Here is a 23131-nt window from a genome sequence, read left to right on the forward strand (position 1 = left end):
CATGGTTGGCATTAATACGTTGGGCTGACGGGCTTTTTCCATGCAGTAAGACTCTATCTCGATCTATTGCTACTCCACGCAAGTTTAGTGAATATGGATGTTTCGTCTGAAATTTCAGCAAATATATTCAACATGAACACTTTGCTTTATAGGCAACGATGGTTGCGCTTCAAGCAATGTCCAAGTATATGGCTGATGCTCCTCCTATCAAGATGTCTGAATTGGATATTAATCTATCCATTCCAAGCAAGCAATATACTCATCAATGGGAAATTCGTCCAAAAAATATATATGTCGCAAGATCAAAAACGGTTTGTTTATATTCTCCAGAAGGTTTAAGTGTTTATTCCCATTTGCTCATTCTTGATCATTTGTAATGTTATTTTCTATGGGGGTGTTCATAATGTTATTTTCTAATTGGATGCTCACAAGTGCAGGACGTAGCCTCGATGCAATCATCAATGGAGCAGAGGAAGTGTTGGGTGGTGGTGCGAGTGTATGTCTGGGACAAGGACTGTTGATGTAACCAAGAAAAAGGCAGCCATAGCCAGAAACCACTTGTGTACCCCTGGCTATACCTTTTCTAATAGTCAATAGTGCTTAATTTGTCACACATGCTACTGCACAGTGAAATTCATTTTGCATGTATTACCCATGCAGGCGTTGCCATTGTTGGGACCATTATTCAAAGTTCGATCTGTCCGTGCACTCGATGTACTGGAGCAGTTCCCACAAAATGACGTCCCTCTCCCTCCCCCTCCCCCTCTCCCCTCTCCCCTCTCCCCTCTCCCCTCTCCCCTCTCCCCTCTCCCCTCTCCCCCTCCCCATCTTTGTGTCCCGGGGTGCCTCCTGCAGCCGACCTTGAAAGCACTGGAGGCATGACCCAATTCACTCTCCTATCGGTCCTTGCTCCACACGACTTCTCTAGCTCTCTTCCGGTTACACTGTCTGCCAAGCCTTCAGGCGGGTTTCCGATCCCGTCAACTGCCAAGGCTTCGGGCGAGTTCCTGCCGACCGCAACCCTTTGGGCAAACTCCAACCAGCCTTCGAGCGAGTTTCCGACGACTATGAGCCTTCGAGTGGACACTGAGCCTTTGGGCGGGTTCGCGGTCCTGCCCGAGACAACGGCGGATGAGCGGGCCTACCCGGGCGGAACCTCCGTTGGTCTGCGGCAGGTGAATCCTCCTCTGCCTAACCACATCGGGCAAGTCAGGCCTGCTTGCCGGAATGTCCCGTCTGCTGCTTTCTTGTAATTTGCAGAAAGTGAGAGGGGTCAAATGAGAAACCACTTTTGGTGTACTGGGTGTGGCCTACTTTATATCAGTTAGACTGTAGACTCGGCGACTGTTTCATGGAACATTTATGATCGTTCCACCTAGGCCTGCTGCATGCTAAGCATTTTAACTCTCCATCCCATTCTGTCCTAGCTTTCCTCCATTACCAACATGAGGCCACACATAAACTCGTATTCCACTTTGGAAGCTTATTATGTAATGGTATGAACATTAGATTCTCCAATTTTAGGCAACTAACCTACAAACAAATCCCCTTTCTTGCACTCTTCCCTGTGCCCCACCTAGATTTGCACCCATTTCTCCCCATCTGTCAACCTTCCACCTATATTCCTTCCTCAGGCTTCACAATTTGTACCTCGTCTATCTTAATCTCATACCTTTAATCTTTTCTTCTCTGGCCTTTGTTGTGCCCCTCCTCTCTTTCAACTTTCTCCCCACCACCCCGTCCTTACCACAATCACTCTGAGGAAGGGTCCTGACGCGAAATGTCACCTTTCCATGTTCTCCAGAGATGCTGCCAGACCCACTGTGTTACTCCAGCACTTTATCCTTTTTGTAAACCAGCATCAGCACTTCCTTGCATCTTCAGTACTTTTTGTGCTTGAATCTATCTTAGCTGTTGTTTTGCTTCAGGTTAAGTTTTACTCTGTAACATTTAGCAGATTCAGTGGTACATCAGCGAATTCTACGGTAGGTCAGTGATCAAAGGACAATTCTTAAGTCTTTCAGCCTCTGGAAGCAAGAGCAGCATGGAGGAGAATGAGACTCTTGGATGGGTGTGAAAGGGAGAGCCATTTGGAGATTTGCAAGGGGCTGAGTGAAAGCGCAGAAAAGAGCAGCCCAAAGTGTCTGCTGAGCTTCAACATTGCCTTTTGATGATGCTGTGTCTGGAGAAGTGGTTAGGTTCAAGTGCTGGTTGGCTATTCCTTCATTAACCTCTTTGGAGTTTGTAAAAAACAGATTGAAATCTTAAAATAAATTTGCTGAAAGATATTTAATGATGTATTTTCCAACCGTGTCCATTATATTTCCTGCTCAGTCACCTTTAGGCACCCAACTAAGGCACAGGGAGCAAGGGTGTCATCTGGAGTACAACCTTGTTAGCTAATGGACAAAGTTTGCAAAAGGCTTGCATATTGTTAGTCTATTTAACTGCCTGAAAAAAGATCCAGTGGTAAATATCCAAAACATCAAGGTGCATCTGTACCTTTACCACGATTGCTCCATGCATTGCCCACAGGAAGAAATTCACTATTTGATCCTGGCAGGGAGTTTAGGTAAAGCAAATCCCACTTTTGGAAGGACAGCAGTACTGCACAACAAGAACCCCTTCCCTTTCTGATCCCATTAATCACAATCTGAGAACAAGGCGTGTTGGCATTAGCTCCATGCCTGTTTGTCCTTTATCAGAATGTGACAGCATAAAATGTTCGTATGTCATATATTAAAGATATCGGTGCACAAACCCGAGGAATCTCATCTGGGTTCTGTTTCATTATATTTTTACTTGAGACTAATGTCTAACCTATATTTTTATTTCAGTTTAATGCCTTTGAAAAGTTTACTGTACAAGTAAAGGGGCAAGGAAAAGGATCACTAAAAGTAAGTGCTGGTCACTAGTGTTCTTTGGTTAAATTCCTTCTGGATTTATTAATGGCCCTCTTTTTACAGATCTGACAACTTTACACAATGGAGCGATCACAATTCAATTAAAAGCACCATACTTCTGAAAGACAATGGCCAGATAAGATAAATGGATATTACTCCTGTTCACTCATTTCCTTTTTTGCAATAGGCTCAAAGTGTCAGAATGAGAAGAATGCAAATAAGAAAATAGCAGAATAAAAATTGAGAAAAGGCCTGATTTTAAGTTGGTGAGGGAAAACAAAGGAAAATATTTTAGAGAAAAAATAGCCCAGAATACAGGGTAAACGTCTCAGTAGATACCACAGAAAATATGCAGGAAGGAACTGCAGATGCTGCTTTCAACCGAAGATAGACACAAAAAGCTGGAGTAACTCAGTGGGACAGACAGCATCTCTGGAGGGAAGGAATGGGTGACGTTTCAGGTCGAGACCATTTTTCAGACTAGTTAAGGAAAAAGGGAAATATAGTCTGCCTAGATGCAAGAACAAACAAGCTAATAATAACTGAAAGAACTGCTGAACTGAAGTTAACATCAGAAGATTTAACTGACAGCAGGATTAACCATGGAGAAGATGATCAATAGGCAAGGTGAAAAGATTATGAAAAATGTCAATGTTGTCGACATTAACTGAAATTGCAAAGTTAAGTTGTCAAGGAATGTTAAAAAGAATAAATCATAGTTGGCAAAATAGGAGAGCGAGAGAATGCCCATCATTGAGGTACATGCAATAATCGCGAAACATTGAAGAGTTTAACGATATGCCTTAACTTTTAATTGGGAGTATAGTGAGTGTAATTAATGGAAGTTGGTTGCCAGCAGTAATTTTACTTCATCCATTTAAGGATTGTATCATATGCCAATCGGCTCTATGGGTGGCAATGACATGAATGAAGTGAAGTGTTCCAGTCTTCCAAGAGCCCTGGAATAAAAACACTTTTTCCACTTCTCAAGTCATGTGTATACGTTTGTACATTCTGGGGCAGATGATTAGAAGTTTAGAAAGCACAGAGTTGTCATCGTGGGCACCACCCACAAAGTCAAGTATGGTTACCCTCCTAGTGGGTCCATTCTGTAGGACTTGAATTAGCTTAAAAGGCAGATCTTGAAGTTACTGACTTAATTTCCCTCCAGGTGGTCACCTACATGTGACACCTGTCACCAGAGGGAGATGGTGTCCCACAGAGACCCACCACACGATCCCTGACAGAGAAAGATCCGTGTTCAACGGCATGGACTCCACGGCGGTTGATACACTCTCCCTACTGCAGCCACCTTTTGCCTGGTCAGATCTTGTGCTCTCCACCTGCTGGTCAGCTACCATCCTCCGCCCCTTTCCACCATTGAGGTATTTTTCTTGGGCCGCACTATGTCAGGAACTTCTCCCTTTACCCATCTGCCATGGGTGAACTTGCCAGGAGCATAACTCCAAGACAGTTTAGCTTTAGGATCTTAGGCACATGCAAGGTTCTGCCTCAGACAAGATAATAATCTTCAGAGGTTTGTCCCATATAGTAAGCAAGGCATTAGAGCAGACCAAATTGACAAGTTAAATTAAGTGGGAAATAATAAATAAAAAACCATACTGGCAATGTGATGGGTGCAGGCATTCCCTTGGTGAAGCCACAAACCAATTTATCCGTTAATCGGAAACAATTTCTCAGCAAGGGAAAGCAAGTGGGGAACTGAAATAACAACAGAAGTCACTCATTTGCAGCCAATTTCTGAGTATGGTCACAAAATAGTTAGGCCGTCAGGAGGTGCATGAAATTCCAACAAGATATTTCTATTTAGTTAAAGCACATTTTAAACTCTCAGAAACCTGTGCAGATATTTTTAGCATGAATTATTCGCTTTTTTAAAACTTTGACAATTCTACTACAAAAATCCTTGATGATCCAGATTTTTTAATACATACCTAGTTTGTATTTATTAGTGAAAAGATGAATTTCCTTAGGTCATATCTTAAGTAATTCGGAGAGCACCTGTAATTTTGGAAAGAGGTGGGAGAGATTATGAGCCATTCATTCAGAAAGAGTGAAGTGCTCTAAGCTAACAGGCAGAAAATGTGGTTTCTCTACTTTGAGAGGCAAAATGATGGAACCAATAATCAATAAATTTATAGGATATGGGTTTGGGAACTGTCAATCTTTCTTCACAATTTTTCAGTCAAAGTGGAAGGAAACTGAAAAAGGAAAGGAAGACCTGATTAAGCTTACAGAATGGAATGAGCTGCCAGAGGATGATTGAATGAATACTTTGCCGTCACATGTTACAATTCACAGTGAAATTCTTTGCTTGCATACCCAAGGTATGCAAATAGACGCCCAAACCGAGTACCGACTGAGGTAGTTGATGCAGGAACTATCGCAACGTTTAAGTAACAGTTAGACAGGTACATGGATAGGACAGGTTCGGAGGGATATGTGCCAAACATGTGACAATAAATTGATCTTGAAATCTTGAAATCTTGATCTTGAACACAGGCAGGACTAGTGCAGCTGGGACATGTTGGCCTGTGTGGGCAAGTTGGGCTGAAGGGCCTATTTCGACGTGGTATGACTCTAATGCTTCTGAAATTCTTAGTTAGGGTTATTATAATTAGGGTTGCCAATTATTTGCCTTTAAAACACATGAGCATCGCAAGAGCAACTTAAAACAGTAAATGAATGCCTTACTCATACAACTTGCAGTACTTTTGCAGGTCACATGCAGCATTGAATGGTAGACATCCCCCCCAATCCCCAACCGTATGACTATGGACACCTACCAATGGTGTTGGATCACAGTTCCTCCCCATTCCCACTTCCATTTTGAATCATGGATAACCAATTTGTTTCAAGAACTGCATAAATTGGGTCTGGCGAGGATGGGAGAGTGAAGTGGGTGTTGTGGGACTGGGATTTCCAGCGTGGGAGAAAAAGGAAGAAGGATGAGTGGATGAAGAAAGATGAGAGAGAGTTAAACAGCGAGGAAGAAAGAGAAGAGGGGGAGATTAGGGAGAAGATAAAAGGGGGAGGGGGTGTGGGGAGCAGTGAATGAACATATTTGGAGTCAGTTTTATTTAAAACAAGTCATTTGGTTTATCAATATATATCTTCTCAGTTGTAATGTCATCCTTGCGAATCATTCTCAAACCTTCTACAGTGCTTCTATATCAACGTTGTATACAGAATGATCATAATTTACCACCTATCACAGAAATAGAATCAAAAGCAAATATACCTAACATTGTTAACAACCTCAATCCAGCTAACAAAATGATGCATTAAAAACAATTAAACCTTAAAGAACAGAGCCACTTCCTTGGAGAATGGTTGAGGAAGAAGTAGAATTGGACAAGACAGTCCAAGTGTTATCTGATAAAAATATATAATGTACATATTTTAAAATAATGCTACCTTTACTTCTTTATTTTATCAGTGGTCAAACTCCTGGTCTAACAGTGGCACAGCCAGCAGGCTAGTAAACACTACAACCTCAAATAAGCTCTGAACTACAATATAATTATAATAATTATTATTATTATTGCACTACTATTGTTTTTATTGTGTGTGTATGCGTGTGTGTATGTATATATAAATATATATAATATATATATAAACGAGAAAAAAAAGTTCAGTGTGTATATATACACAGAAGTACACACATATATATATATATGTATGTATGTATATATATATGTGTGTATATATATATATGTGTGTGTGTGTGTGTGTGTACTTGTGAGTATGTGTATATATCATATCATCATATCATATATATACAGCCGGAAACAGGCCTTTTCGGCCCTCCAAGTCCGTGCCGCCCAGCGATCCCCATACATTAACACTATCCTACACCCACTAGGGACAATTTTTACATTTACCCAGTCAATTAACCTACATACCTGTACGTCTATATACACATTGAACTTTTTTTTCTCTCTCATTTATTATATTGTTTACAGTGTACTATGTTTACATATTCTGTTGTGCTGCAGCATGTAAGAATTTCATTGTTCTATCTGGGACATATGACAATAAAACACTCTTGACTTCTGACAGGTAACCTCTAACTTTATTTCTTTTATACAGGTTTTGGGAACATACTATGCATTGTTGCCCATGGATAAAAAGGAATGTAAGAGTTTCAATTTGAACATAACTGTTCAAAATGTTGAGAAAGGTGAGCAGTGCACTGGGAGCTTTATTTCTTAATAATTAGCTTCTCTGTACGAGTTGCTCCACAGCAAACTATGAAACAAAAGTTAAAAAAGCAAGAATCATAGTTGAAATTCTTGGACTTTGTCAAGAAAAGTTAAATAAGATCTCACCATATCCTTTTTATTCTAGAACCATCTCTACTCTATCGTTCTTGTGAATCCCCCATTTCTCTCTCTCCTAGCTTCATAACTATCCCTCTGTCAGTCCCTCTACATGTCTGTAAGTCAACCAGGTCTTGATGACCTAAAAAAAACGAATGTTAACTTAGCAGCAGGAAACAGCTGCCTATCTTTTAATTCAGGAGTGTGATGAAGTAACACAGTAATATGTACCAGCAGCGAGTCTGTAATAGTTTGGTTGCCAATCTTCCAATAAAGTATCATTTTTATTTCAGATACTTTGTTATTAGACTTTGCAGCAGTTAAGAGTTATCTTCATGCTTGTCACTTTAAATACTGCAAGGTTTTTCCAAGGTGATTAACATTGCAGGAAAGTTGATATCAAGCAGGAGTAGTGATGGTGATTATCAATAATGGAAGTAAAGATGTGAGGGAAGTTGAGAAAAATTAAATATTTATATCATTAGTGGTCGGGGTCTGGAATTGGCTGCCTCAAAAGATGGGAGATGGAGAAACTATTGCAACTTTTAAAAAAATAGCTGGTTGAGCATTTGAGCCCTAAACATCGGAGAAATGTGATTCATCTTGTATGCTTTCGATTAATATGGATGCAAAAGGCCAAATAGCCTCTTTCTGATGTAAATTTTCAAGCCAATGGATGCTTCAGGATGTCTTTAAAGTTGGAATAGATCTCGCGGAGCATCGGAGTTCAGCAAAGTGATCCTGGTGCCAGGCACTTATGACGAGCATCTGGGCTCCAGGAATTGTCTAATTTTCCCCTCTCAATTCCACATCTGAACTAATTTTGCAGATATTGAATTAGATTAAAAATGTTGAATTGACCAGAGAAATCGTTCCACAGCAATTTGACTCTTTTCACTGATACATGCATCAAATAGCCAGTAAAGTGGGATCACGGCATCAGGTTAAAAGTTCACAGCTAAAAACCCACTTGACTCTGTTGCTAAAGCTGTTGCTTCCAAAAAAGTTATGGATTTAGATTGTACTCCAGATATATAACCACATGGTTTAGCTGTGCAATGGTGTAACATTAAGTGAATGCTGCACTGTTGGTGATATCTTCTCAATCAGATATGAATGAATGTTTTGTCTGAGCTTTCAGGCGAATGGTATTCTTTGGTATCCTGGCCAATACTTTTCCCTCAAAAGCTGCACCTAGAAACAAAGAAACATAGAAAATAGGTGCAGCAGGAGGGTACTCAACCTGATAGGTTGAAATCTTGCTCTGTCCAGATGGCTATTACATTACAGCAGCTATTTGTTTTTAGACTTTAGGAATACAGTGTAGAAACAAGTCCATGTGCCCACTGATTCCACACAGACCAGTGATCACCCCATACACTTGCACTATCTTACACACTATGGATAATTACAATTTCCCAAAGCCAATTAACCTGCAAACCTGTACGTCTTTGGAGTGTAGGAGGAAACTGGAGCACTTGGAGAAAACCCACGCAGTCACAGGGAGAACATACAAACTCCATCCAGACAGCATCCATAGGCAGGATTGAACCAGTGTCTCTGGCGCTGTAAGGCAGCAACTCTACCACTGCGCCACTGTGCCGCCTATACTGCTTCAGAAAGTAATTTTAACAACTACTTAAATCTCATGAAAAATTACACTTATTTATGTTAGTTACAATTAGGAATCGAAGTATATGGGATTATAGTAATTTACCTTGTTTTGCATATTTCTAGTTCAGCGACCTGCTCTAAATTCGCTCCTGCTAAAGATCTGCGCGCGGTAAGTAGCTCAGATCTTAATGAGCTTAATGATTGTGATGTGTAATCAAGCAGGAATTTTGATTTAGAGAAACCATAAAAATATAGAAACATTGGATATCTCAAGAGTCCAATTAGCCCCTCAAGCCTGTTCCATTACTCAGTTAGATCATAATTGATTTGTGATCTTATTCCATTTCCTTGTCTTTTCTTCAAAACTATCTGTGACCTCAGTTAACAAAAATCAATTGTTCATAAATTTAAAACTATTGACCAAAGATTGTTTGTCATTTGCAGAAGCAAGTTCCAAACCATTGAAATCCATTAGATTTCTCTTTCTGTTAGAACAAGTGTTTTTCTATGAACACCAGACTGAATTTCCCACAAAGAAAAACCACCACTGTGAAAGTGTCAGTATGGTTTACATCCAGACACAAAGCCGAAAACATGTCTTGTGCATGAAACTCACTCATTTCAGTGCCAATTCCCTCTTTGCTCTGCTGCAGTCAGATGACATCAGCCATTACGAGCATGTCACTGACAGACGGCAGCAACACACATTCTAACTACATGGAGGTGGCAAGTGAAAGGATTTCAGTTTTTTCTTCAGACAAAGAGAGATGTTGTCAGGTCAGTAAGTTACACTACGTCTGGGAGACTATACATGCCAGGACAGTGGTTATATGCTGGTGTTGGTGGAGAACAAGATGGTATCTAGTTTAGTTTAGTGTACCGAGGTACAGTGAAAAATGTTTTTATTGTGTGCTGTCCAGTCAACGGAAAGACAATACATGATTACAATCAAGCTTTCCAGAGTGTATAGATACAGGCTAAAGGAAATAGCGTTTAGTGCCAGATAAAGTCCAATAAAGTCCGATTAAAGATAGTCTGAGGGTCTCCAATGTAGATGATAGGTCAGGAACGTTCTCTGGCTGTTGATAGAGTGGTTGATAAAGTTTGCGATAGAATGGTTAATTTGCATGATAGCAGCTGGGAAGATGGTGAGAGTTGTTTGGGTCATGCCGAACATCCTAAGCCTTCTAAGATGGTATGCTTTCTTGGCCATTGGCCTTTGATAGGAGTAAAGGCTTGTGTAACTACAACATCCGCTGATCCCATTGGCAGGAGGATGCTTCTGTAATCTTCTCTAAGTCTGAGAACCTACACGCATTGTACAAATCAAGGGCAATGTTACAGAATATGAGGGTAGTCTCCATCAGGATTAAATAAATCCACAGAATGGAACAATGCCAAATGATTGATTGCTGAGAGTGTCGATACTGGAAGCACCTTCACTTGGCTCTCTGCTTTCTCCTGTTGTTAAGTCCCGAGATCTGTCTTGTTACTAATCTATTTTAATTTGTCCTTCACAGCTACCTTGGTGCAACAGAAACCTCAATGGTTATTTTCGATATTTCCATGTTAACTGGATTCACTCCAGATATTCAGGATCTGAATCAGGTATGTTATGTTTTAATTCATCAAGAATGACTTCAATTTATTTTGAGGAAATGTTCACATATCTCCAACTAAGGATACAAAAGGGATGTGTTCTAATGGGTTTGAGACATTCAACATGGGCAGTAACCATAACCTAACAACTGTGAACCAAGTCTGCACATTATGAAGGCAGTGGAGGCCAATTCTCTGAATGCATTCAAGAGAGAGCTAGATAGAGCTCTTAAGGATAGCGGAGTCAGGGGGTATGGGGAGAAAGCAGGAACAGGGTACTGATTTAGAATGATCAGCCATGATCACATTGAATGGTGGTGCTGACTCCTGCACCTATTGTCTATTATTCTGGATTAGAAAAAGGCACAAAGTGCTAGAGCAATTCAGAGGGTCAGGCAGCATCTCTGGTGAACATGGATAGGTGATGTTTTGGTTTGGTACTCTAAGGATTACCCCAGCACTTTTTGTTTTTATTTTGGAAACCAGCATCTGCAGTTCCTTGTTTCTAATACTCCAGGTAACTTCATTGATTGAACCAAGTCATCTCAGTTTAAATCAAACAATGCTCACAGTTAATCGGGTAAAGGGAGAACCTTTCACTGAAATGTTAATTTGGAGATGTTCAAAGAATGTGAAGCAAAATGTTTACCTAATGATTCCCACCGGCTACTGCAAGCCATGTCCCCCTCACTTTCACAGTTCTTTGGTAATTTTCTCACCCTTCAGTTTCATTGTTACTCCCAGTTAAAGTTGAATCCAACCTAATTGTACTTCCCTTTTTCGAAGCCTTTTGCGCAGTTGCCTCTTGAACTCTGCTACTACCACCAAATGGGTTTGAGACTCTTAAAACACACTAGACCAAGTGAACCCGTAGGGCCCAAACCTCTCCTGCATTGGTCCAGCACCCTCCCCCACTCCCCCTCACTCCCCGATCCATCCCCTCTTATCCCTCCTCTCAAGCCCTCCCTCCCACTCAACCACTTGATCCCCCCTGAACCCCCCCTTAATCCCCACTTCCTCCCCTCCCCCCACTCCACCCCCCCTCCTCCCCCCACCCACTCCATCCCCCTTAACCCCCCCTTATCCCCTCATCCCCCCCCCCCCACTCCACGGTGCTCTCCTGCACTTCCCCCTCTCTCCTCCAACCACCCTTCGCCCTCCCCCTCCTTAACCCTCCCCACCCTTCCCCCACACTTCCCCTCCTTCCCCCCCCACACACCCACTCCATCCCCCCTCAACCCCCCTTATATGGTTGGTGACGGTCCGGGGCGCTGTGGCCGGGCGAAAGCGGTGACCAATCTCCCGGCGGGCAGCGTGGTACACACACACACACACACACAAACACAAACCTCTCGGCAAATGGCAGTGATGGCCACCTTTTTGGACCCTCTGCCACGGCGCTGCACCATGGGAGGAAGGTCAGGTGCGGGGCACGCCGGGATGGGCGCTGGTCCTCCCGGCGAGGGGAAGCGCATTTACAAACGTCAGCAGCAATTCGCCGGCTCAGAAACCCTCCCCTCCCCCCCACTCCCATCGGCTGCCACGCTCATCACTCTGGCGGGTCCCACCCCGGCGGTCATTGTGGCCCCCCTCCCTCATTGGCCGCCACTCCCATCACTCGGGCGGGTCCCATTTTGACATCGAAAGCTGAACACGGCCAGCATAAGTTTAAAAGGTAATTTTTAAACCTGCACCGCAGCGCCCCCCTGAAAAAGGGGGGGGCAGCGCTTTAAAACCTCTGTAACTTAAAAAACACGCGACCAAATTAAATGAAAATATCACGGCCGAGCGAGCGCGAGATTGGCGATTGAGGCGGTGCGAAAACCGTCGTGCTACGGTCCGCCGTTTTGCTGCAATCGCTGTTACGTATAAATATACGATATATTCAGGTCAAACCCAAAAAAAATATATATATATATTCACAAGATCTGAGTTTTAATAGTATACTAGAACAAGTGTGCCCGTTCAAAGCGGGCCCGTTGGGCCCGTGCCCACACCCAGGGAGTTGTGGAGGGAGGGGGGTGTTGAGGATGGAGGGGGGGAGGGTGATGAGAGATGGGGCGGTATTTGTGGAGGGGGGAGAGAGTGAGGGGGGAGGGGGCCCGGGGGGGGGGGGGATAGCGGGGAGATGTTCTCCCGTGTGTGGGAGAGAGGAGAGAAGCAAGGGGAGAGAGGAGAGGTGAGCCGGTGATCGCGGGCTGGCGCCGCTAACGGCGTCCATTGTTTTGGTGCGAGTGAGGAGATGTCGCGCATGCGTGCTGAGTACAGAGTGAGGAGATTCCGCGCATGCGTACTGTGCACTGCCGGACCGCAGCGCCCCCCTTCTGTCAAAACTTCGATAAATGAGGGGGGGCAGCACCTTTAGACCTCTGTAACTTTAAAAATATGCGTCCGAAATAAATAAAAATACCATTTTCCAGCAGCGAACCGCATGCTGATTAAGGCGGTACAAAAACCTTTGCGCTACGGTTCACCGTTTTGCCGGAATTGCCGTATTCAGCCGACATCAGTGGAATATATATACAACGCTACAAGATCTGAGTTTTAGTAGTATACTAGAACAAGTGTGCCCGTTCAAAGCGGGCCCGTTGGGCCCGTGCCCACACCCAGGGAGTGGTGGAGGGAGGTGTTGAGGATGGAGGGGGGGAGGGTGATGAGAGATGGGGCGGTATTTGTGGAGGGGGGAGAGAGTGAGGGGGGAGGGGGCCCGGGGGGGGGGGGGGGGATAGCGGGGAGATGTTCTCCCGGGTGTGGGAGAGAGGAGAGAAGCAAGGGGAGAGAGGAGAGGTGAGCCGGTGAAATCGCGGGCTTGCGCCGCTAACGGCGTCCATTGTTTTGGTGCGAGTGAGGAGATGCCGCGCATGCGTGCTGAGTACAGAGTGAGGAGATTCCGCGCATGCGTACTGAGCACTGCCGGACCGCAGCGCCCCCCTTCTGTCAAAACTTCGATAAATGAGGGGGGGCAGCACCTTTAGACCTCTGTAACTTAAAAAAATATGCGTCCGAATTAAATAAAAATATCATTTTCCAGCAGCGAACCGCATGCTGATTAATGCGGTACAAAAATCGTGGCGCTACGGTTCACCGTTTTGCCGGAGTTGCCGTATTCAGCCGACATCAGTGGAATATATATACAACGCTACAAGATCTGAGTTTTAGTAGTATATAGATAGATAGATAGATAGATAGATAGATAGATAGATAGATAGATAGATAGATAGATAGATAGATAGATAGATAGATAGATAGATAGATAGATAGATAGATAGATAGATAGATAGATAGATAGATAGATAGATAGATAGATAGATAGATAGATAGATAGATAATGGACTTATATTTACATCAGATTACTATTTCATCATTGAACTTTTTTTTAACAAACCATGCATTACTAACAAATATTCTATCATCCTTCCAGCTTAATGATGTAATTGAGAATTATATTTCAAGATTTGAAGTAGACACGGCATTGTCCACCGCAGGATCACTGATCATTTATGTAAACAAGGTAAGAGATTCCTATATTTTGATAATTATGAGAAAAAGACTTCCAAATAACTATTTTTAAAATGTAAAATGCTGACACACTTTGTGCTTAGAATGCTCCCACAAACATTATGAGCTTTTTCTGTTTTTGTGGGTCTGGGAATGAGTGGAAAATTCCTTGTCCCAAAAGATTAAAAATAAATTCTGGTGAGGGATTTTGGTTCTCAGGATGGGGTTTAAGCTGTGGCAGTGGTGGAGCACAGGGGTGGAGTGCAATGTTTTACCACACCATTAATTAAATGTTTAAACAATCAATCTTGACTGCTCCATGTGTGTGCATTGTCACTTTGGTCAATGGAATAGTTTCCAATGAAGATAGTGAGATCAAGACATGGCATTCAAGGCATAGTTACCACGAAAACACAATGTGCAACTTGAAGACAAATATGTGGCCAGTGGTGTTCTCATGCATCTGCTGCCTTTGTCTTTCCTATGTTTAAAATCACATGTTTAGGATGTACTGACAAGGATGCTGAGCCATTGAGGTTCATTTGGTGGATGGAACCCTACAGCTATAATGTACCAGTGCTGGAGGGAATATGTATTTAGGATACTGCATGGATTTCCGAACAATTCGTAGCTAATCAGGAACTGATCAAACGTGAATCTGTTACATGAATCGTACATGAATCTGATACATGAATCGTAACATTGTCTCGCAGGTGTCAAATCTCGAGGAGAGCTGCGTTGCGTTTAAAGTGCACCAATTCTACAACGTTGGACTGATTCAACCAGCTGCTGTCAAGATATATTCATATTATGATACAAGTGAGCACTCAGAAGGGTGTCTTATTAATTTAGTTTGATTTCTTTAGGGGGTAGAAACAACAAAAAACAACAAAATGGATTTGTGAACAATGGATCGGGAAATTTAAAAATATTGTACATAATAGCTTTCTTCCAAAAAATAATCAATGCTAAATTGTTCTGAGACAGATGCAAATTAAGGGTAAAATTTCAATGCAATCCATTGCACATTTATTAACATTAACCTATCTAACATAAGTAAATGCTCAGCACGGATATGAATTTATTCATTACTAAAATTAGTTTTCGTTTTTTTTCTAATCAAGAGAGAATTTTTACACACATGTTTGAGTTAATAGAAAACTGAAGCTATTTTCATGAAATCAGAACTTTGTTGTGGTCACATAATTTTTTCCCTCTTTTTATAGCAAAGAATTGCACTAAATTCTACAATGTCCCCGAAAACAGTGGTATGCTAAATAAACTATGTCTTGATGAAGTGTGCAGATGTGCTGAAGGTAAGACAGATTTTGAAGTATTTTTTGTTTATTTGTTGCTCTGTCCTATTCTTTCACTCATTGCAGAATCAAATTCTGATCCAATCCAATGAATTGCCTACACTCAAAAGAAAATATGGAATTACTTTGCATTATTGTTCCAGTAAAGAAAATGCTGGAAGGTCAGTCCAATCATTTTCAGTAAGAGTCTGTGGTTGAAGGGATTTCAGATGCAAAACAAAATGTCTGATGGAGCAGCCAAAGCAAGTTACCCGGCAGACAAAGAGAAACCTACTTGGCAAGTGGCTCACTCATATCCTGTCTTTGCCAATGTTGTCAAAGACCGTACATTTCTTAAAATCTGAAATACTAGTAAACAATTTAAAACCCTAAATTAAAAAGAAACCTGAAAAACAAGATAACTTAACACAACTTAACACAGGACGGCACAGTGGCGCAGCGGTAGTTGCTGCCTTATAGTGATTGCAGCACCAGAGACCCGGGTTCGATCCTGACTACGGGTGTTGTCTGTACGGAGATTGTACGTTCCCCCCGTGACCTGTGTGGGCTTTCTCCGAGATCATCGGTTTCTTCCCACACTCCAAAGACGTACAGGTTTGTAGGTTAATTGGCTTGGTGTAAATGTTAAAAAACAATTGTCCCTAGTGTGTGTAGGACTTTGTTAATGTGTGGGGATCGCTGGTCGGCGCGGACTTGGTGAGCTGAAGGGCCTGTTGCCGCGGTATCTCTAAACCTAAAACTTAAAGAAAGTAAAATTCACAAAACATTTTCCTTAGTCCTTCACTGCTGGCCCCTTTCAAACAAATCAGTGGAATTTGTTTTCACTGATCCTCCTCCAACCTAGTGCAAGGTCTATATATAAATATTCTACTTGAAAAAGAGCCTGTGCCATTTTTGAGGACAAATGTGCCAATGCACATATAACTATTCACGCAACACCATGGACAGCTATACATCTGTTTTGTTTTTAACTATTTGAAGGTACTGGTACACCATACTTGCATGTACCATCAGAAAAAATAACATTGAATCAGAAGATTCTATGACCACATGCTCTAATGCTCAGTTCCATGTTAGCAGAGCACCTATTTCTGTGACTGCTGGTCGGTAGCAGTTACATGAGGTAATAACAGTGAAATCTGAAAGTTTATGAATGTTTAATATGAATTATATCCAGCAATATTCTGATTGCTAAGGTAGCCAGCCCCATGAGATAAATATCATTTTTTGTATGTACATCAATCCCTTTGGCATAGTTATTCTCTCCTTGACGATCTACAGTTCCAACCACAGGTCTGACTGTTCAGTTGTAAATAAGTCTCCATGAATTAAAAGGTGGTAGTCAGTCTCTGCAGGTGATTAATCTCTGTAAGAACAGAATTTCATGTCGGTTGCAGAATAGTGCCGCAGGTTTCCACTGACTTCCTGCATGGAAAGCAGTTGCCCGATATTATATACTTAGCCTATATTTTATCCACTGCAAAATATTATTATGAAAGCATTTTGATGGGAAAGATTTAATAGGGATTTGAGGGGCATCTTTTTCACACAAAGAATGGCGTGTGAATATGGAACAAGCTGCCAGATAAGGTAGTTGAGGCAGGTACTTTTACACCATTTAAGATATTTGGACAGGTACATAGATAGGAAAGGTACATAGATTAGAAGGATATGAGATAAAAGCAGGCAGGTGGGATTTGTGTTCGTAAGGTATATTGATCAGTGTGGGCAAGCTGGGTCGATAGGCCTGTTTCCATGCTGTATGACTCTATGACTAAGACACTTTTACTCTAAACGCAACTAAAATACTCTACTGGATATGTCAATGAATTAAGATTCAAGAAAAATGCATGAATGTACCTTCTGGGTATGTTAAACATGATTTTGCCTAGAAATTAAGAAACTGGTAAAAGAGATGTATTCAAGCAGATAACAGGAAGAGCAAGTGTTATGGAGGAAGGATGAGAAAGAAAAGTATTGATTTAGCAATTACTACAACTATAATTAAATATAGTGAATTTTCAGTATTTATTAAACCAGATCCTTTTTCCTGGGACCAATTTCTTTGCTTAATAGAGATACGCGATAGATAAAATATTTGATTATATTTTCCTGCTGTTGTCCATGGGACTTTGCTGGGTCTTTGCTGTCACAAACCTCTCATTGTAACTTGCTCACAAAAAGCAAAATGCAGACAGAATCTAGTATTTTATTTGTGTGTGCAAGTAGGAATGTGCTTGCTGGATCAAGCACTTACTGGATCAAGTAATCAAGTAATATTGATAGCCTATTGAAGAAAGGAGTCAGAGCGTTGATCAATGGGCAATCATTGAAAAGAAATTAACCAGAGTTACTTCAGAAAATATTTTTTTTCTTTCTTCTGCATCTGCAGAAAGCTGCGTTTCATTAAAGACAGACCAAACAGATCCTACAATACGTGATGAGGTTTCATGTGAAGGAGGAAGTGATTACGGTAAAGCTATCTTTAATCACACTATGTTCGACGTCTGCTGATTGATCTTTAGAAACAAATAACTGCCGACACTAGTTTATACCAAAAATGGACACAAAGTGTGGAGAAAAAGGATGCGTGATGTTTCGGGTCCTGACCCGAAATGTCACTCATCCTTTTTGTCCAGAGGTGCTGCCTGACCCGTTGAGTAACTCCAGCACTTTGTGTCTATCTGCTGATTGATCGCAAAGATTTATGCATATTTCATTACTCTTGGTATAATCCTGTTTGGCCAATATGTTGATTAACACATTTTATTTCTGTCAGTGTTCAGTAACTTAACCACAAGTTACTGTAGCCATTTTAAAAAACTGTTGATCACAAATTGTGGTTTTCATATCCTATTAATGCAAATGAGGGATTAAATAAAATTGACATTTAAAAGAATGAGTAATGATAACTGTTAAACTACTGGATTGTTGTAAACCAAAATGTTTTTTTAAACATGGGCCACATAATCTACTGTTCTTATCCAGAGAGCAGCAGTTAGAACAGAAAGGCAACCATAACAATGTGCTCCATCAATAGCATTGTATTCTAGATGTGTTCAGTCAACAGACATTTGGAGCATGCAATATAATGGTTTCCATAGCAGAGATTTTTCAAAAGCAGTCACCAAATTATCTCTAATGATCCTGTCCACACGTATGGCAAATCAGTAATTAGCCAGGAAAGGCCAGGTGTACTTAAGATGTCTTTGCATCTTACTGTCCAGGTCAACCAACATGGACAAATGAATCCACTCCATTTTCGTTAATGGATTGCTACATTTGTGTGTTCCTGCATCTGTGATAAAGAACTGAGATTTTTCCATGAAATATATTTTTGGAAACATCTCCACTCTTCACAAATGGACAGTGGCATGGAAATCACCCTGGTGCATCTTCAGAGAGAATGACGTTTCTTTCAGCATTGCCCAATTGTATAGGGGTTCACATTCCAAGGGAGGTTACGACCGTCTCCTATGGTCAGATATTTACAATGCGCCTTATTGGTCTTCTGGTCTCCCTCGTGACATGTGTCACATTGACCAGAACTGTCATATTCTGTAATATAAACACGAGAACTGTCCTGTTCTTTGTTGTCTTTGTCACCTCCATGGAGGCTGTTGGATTGCTTTTGAAGGATGATTTAGTGCAGGGAGGCGAGCGATTTGCAGAATGGGAAAGGTCCCCCCAAGAATTATGTGTCCAGTTTTAGAACTGGATATAGATCATACTAATGCCATTTCAAATTGGATTTGGCCATCGTCCACGCCACAGTTTTTTAAAACAATTTTCTTTTTTAGTTTACAAAGTGACATTGACTGGAAAGGAAAAGAGAGACAATTACATATACTACACAATGAAAATTCTCAAAATTATCAAACAAGGTGAGTACTTTCTATATCTGAGGACCATGGCAGCACAGAGGTACAAGGATATATTTATACACTTCCATGGGCAAAGTTCTACATGTGAAGTGCACATTTTTGGTCATACATGGTTTGGAATAGAGCACAAAATTTATACAAGTATCTGGATAATTTTATCCTGAGATTGTACACTTGTAAAGCATGATTTAGAGTCGTCTGAACTCTTATTTGACATGCACATGATTTTTTGGGTATCTTTTGAAATGTTTACGAAGAATTATAGCAAAAGCATCATCAAAGAAAATAGTTTAAAAGAGGAGTGAAGTTTAAGAAAAAGAAGTAGCAAGATTACGAAAACTGGACCATGTTTGGGAAATATCCCACTTAACAGAAATGGTCACACATCCCTGACAGGACTAGCTCTAAACACCCTATAGTAATTGAAGGCAAAGAGTATTTGCAACGTTGGAATAGAATATTTGTACTGGACAGCTTTTGCACATTTCCACAAGTCATTAGTGAGACCACATTTGGAGTACTAGGTGCAAATGTACTAGGTGCAGTTCTAGTTCCCCAGCTATTTGAAGGATGTCTTTAAGCTGGAAAGGGTGCTGAAGAGATTTACAAGGATGTTATCGGGGTTGAGTTAAGGAGAGACTGGAGTGTAGGAGGCTGAGTAAAGGCCTTATAGAGGCATTTAAAATCATCAGGGGTACAGGTAATGTGCATGGTCACAGTCTTTTACACAGGAAAGAGGAATCTAAAAACTAGAGGGCATATGTTTCAGGTAAGAGTTGAAATATTTTAAAAGGAGCAGAAGGGCAAGGTTTTCACACTTAGGATGGCAACTGCATGGAATGAACTGCCAGAGGAAGCAGTAGGGGTGGGGACAATTACATAGATTAAAGGACATTAGGGTAGGTACATTGAGAGGAGAGGTTTAGGGGGATATGTGCTAAACATAGGCAAATGGGACTAGCTCAGGAAGACAATTCAGTCAGAGAGGACAAGTTGGGTCAAAGGGCCTGTACCCTTACTAAACATTGGGGTGTTGGCATTTCTTTACTTCTGCCTGTTGGGATTATCTCTGGATAGCAGCCAATGCCCTTGGGGATGAATTGACCTATTTTTTAATAATTTGCATGATTATTTTGAAACAAGCACATGCAGTAAAGACAGTTGCCTGCCCAGAGGTGAACAAAGCAGGACTTCCCAGAAAGAAATTCCCAGGAAAGCCAAGAATGTCCCCCACTTCTCCTTTTCTATAACCAGGCAAGGAGTAAGTAGCAGAATCTTATTTTCAAACTTTCCTTCAGCACCTGTGGGCATACATTTGTGGCCAGATCCGAATTTTGAACGCAAAGTTTGGTTCTGGTCCAGAATGTTCAACAATGAAAGTGTTACTGACTAGATGATTTCTTTATTACCACAATTGCATTGTTTTGTCACATCGATTCATTTGAACAGAAGGATATTGTAGATACTCGCATTATGCAGATTAATGTACCTTGCATGCACTTACTGAATGAACATCTATTACGAATCAATAACTAAGGAATCAAAATCTAAATAGCAAGACCATTCTCACACACTGCCTTACATTTCATCATTTTAATCACAAAATAACAAAGATGTTGAGTTCACATTCATAGCCTTGAGATCATGCACCCAACAGAAGGCGACATGACTCAAAAAATATTTTCTAATTAGCAAAATGAAGATTCCCAATTCATTGCAAGTGATGAGTTACAGGACAACATTGGCCATTTAAGCTAGTTTGTCATATGACTACATAGTTTGTCATAAACATATTAGGTTTCAAGTGTTAATTAGCTACAATTTAGCACATTGTCAGCAAATTTGATGGCGCTGAACAATGGTGGATAGAATTGATCTGTCATGTAATTGTGTGGATTTTTATTTTAGGAAGCGATGCAATCGATAAAGATGAAGAGAGACAACTAATCATACACATCAACTGTAATGATAAATTTAATGTGGAACTGAACCAAGATTATCTAATAATGGGACAAAGCACAGATCTGTGGGCTATTAGGGAGAGGTAAGCTGCAAAATTCAAATTGATGTAACTCGTGTTCATTCTCTGACTTTCTGGCTCAATTAACATTTGAACACTGGAGAAACTAACTTAAAGAATAAAATCATTACTTTCATAAATATGATAAAATGGTAATCTGGGGAGGTTTAACAATTCCTGAGAGATTACAAATAGGCATGAAGTATCTAGATAATAATTTACACAGACAATTAAAACACAAAAAAATGGAATGGGGTTAGATTCCTGCAGCAAATTTCACCTGGTGAAAATAGCCCAATGTTTTCCAACCAATCTTCTTCTTATCGTGTCCACACATGCTAGATATTGTGTTTCAGCCAAAACTAAACACAATTCTTAGCAATATCGTAGTTCTATGCGAGGTCCTCAGCTTTGCATGCGTGCTCCAAAAGAGGACATCTCAATAGGTGCTCAATAGTTTGCGGTTCAGTGCCACATATGCAGATGACGTCTTCAGTGTCTATATAACCCCACTTCTTGAGAGTCACTTTACAGTGACCAGTACCAGCTCTGTCTGTTGAGGCATTTCCGTTCAGCCCAGCTTGATTCGGCAACAGAAGGAAGTTCTTCTTTGGCACTTATGGACATGGATGTTGTTGATGGGAGATTGGCTAGTCTCTCTTCCCATAATGCAACTCTAGTACCTTCAGCTACAGCATTTGGTTCAACTTCGTTGAGGAAGCTTTTCCTGGACTTTAGCCGACTCTTTGCAGGTTCATGGCTGAGTAGGGGATGTCGTACATCTGTGGTCTGGCGATGGCGTTCTCTACTGCTTACTGCACTGCGACGAATCTCTGGTGGCGCTTCAGCAGATAGTATGTATAAGCTGTCAGTTGATATTGGTCTACGACATCCAGTGATAAGGCAGCAGGCTGTATTGATGGCCGGATCAATCTTCATAGCATAGGGCTGATCTTTCCCAGACTGAGCATGCACACTCTGCTGTTGAGTAGCAAAGGACCAAGGCAGTTGATCGTAGAGTGTCAGGAATTGCGCTCCATCTTTCCAATCAATGAAATTTAGTCAATGCTACTTTTGAGTTCTCTGGGATCAATGTCCAAATTGATAACGAACCAATCGTATGTTACAGGATACCAAAGCTTTTTTCTAACAAGAGGAGAAATAGAATAAATTGACTACAGCGTGTCTCTTCACACCCGTTCAGCTACTTAAACACTGATCTTTTACCTCAGCCCTACCTTCCTGCACTAACGTCACATCTGGAGTTACTTCATAACACAACCTCTTCACTATGCCTTGAATATACCCACACCCCTTTGGGGTATGGCATTTGCAAGATTTTCAACCTTACAGAGAAGAAGTTTCTTCTTATATTTGCCAGGCAAGGCTATTGTTTGTTTTAAGACTGGGACTTTTAGGTATTCCAGGCTGAGAATTAATTTCTCACCATTCACACTAACGAGTATCCAAAGGTATCTGCATATTTCAAAGGTCAAGGGATGCAGGCCTTACCTACTTACCTTCTCTGTTACAACAAATCTTCCTCCAGGGAATTGTCCTGCATCTACCTTGTCAAAATCCATAAGAATTTGAATGTTTCCTTGAGATTACCCTTCATTGTTGCAAACTCTGGAGAGTATAGACCTAGTTTGACTCTCTCCTCTTGTACAACATCTTAAAGCCTTCCAAAGAATTGGACAGGTTAGATAGGATAGGTTTAGAGGTTTATGGGCCAAGTGCGTGCAAGTGATACTAGTATCGAAGGGGCATGTTGGTCAGCATGTGCATTGGGCCGAAGGACCTGTTTCCACACTGTATGACTCAATGACTAGCAATCTGTTAAATCTTTTTGCACTTCATTTATTCTGAATAGTCTTCAACATGGAGACCAGATCTGTAGAACATAAAACAGAATGGCACAGCAGTCGGCTAAACGACCCACAATCTCTCTGCT

The 23131-nt window shown here is 41.2% G+C and overlaps 1 protein-coding gene and 1 long non-coding RNA gene across 3 annotated transcripts in view; one reads left to right on the forward strand and one right to left on the reverse strand.

The window, feature by feature from the left end:
- The first annotated feature begins 155 nt into the window (after positions 1–155).
- Positions 156–23131, forward strand: part of LOC144591663 (complement C3-like) — a 25383-nt gene continuing 2407 nt past the window's right edge. Inside the window, exons 1-11 of the mRNA XM_078395706.1 lie at positions 156–311; positions 2838–2897; positions 7017–7107; positions 8984–9029; positions 10381–10468; positions 13881–13970; positions 14671–14776; positions 15184–15273; positions 17666–17746; positions 19074–19157; positions 21066–21201. Coding sequence (XP_078251832.1) covers positions 159–311; positions 2838–2897; positions 7017–7107; positions 8984–9029; positions 10381–10468; positions 13881–13970; positions 14671–14776; positions 15184–15273; positions 17666–17746; positions 19074–19157; positions 21066–21201 — 1025 coding nt within the window. The 5' untranslated portion in view covers positions 156–158. The remainder of the gene's footprint in view (positions 312–2837; positions 2898–7016; positions 7108–8983; positions 9030–10380; positions 10469–13880; positions 13971–14670; positions 14777–15183; positions 15274–17665; positions 17747–19073; positions 19158–21065; positions 21202–23131) is intronic.
- LOC144591664 (uncharacterized) overlaps positions 8141–23131 on the reverse strand; it is a 21703-nt gene continuing 6712 nt past the window's right edge. The window contains exon 5 of one of the 2 annotated variants that reach the window (XR_013546974.1): positions 8141–8440. This is a non-coding gene — a long non-coding RNA (uncharacterized LOC144591664). Of the gene's footprint in view, positions 8441–20777; positions 22324–23131 lie in introns of those variants that run through there. The other variant, XR_013546973.1, reaches the window with a different exon arrangement.

Source organism: Rhinoraja longicauda, unplaced genomic scaffold, assembly GCF_053455715.1.
Source record: "Rhinoraja longicauda isolate Sanriku21f unplaced genomic scaffold, sRhiLon1.1 Scf001393, whole genome shotgun sequence".
Classification (NCBI taxonomy): Eukaryota; Metazoa; Chordata; class Chondrichthyes; order Rajiformes; family Arhynchobatidae; genus Rhinoraja; species Rhinoraja longicauda.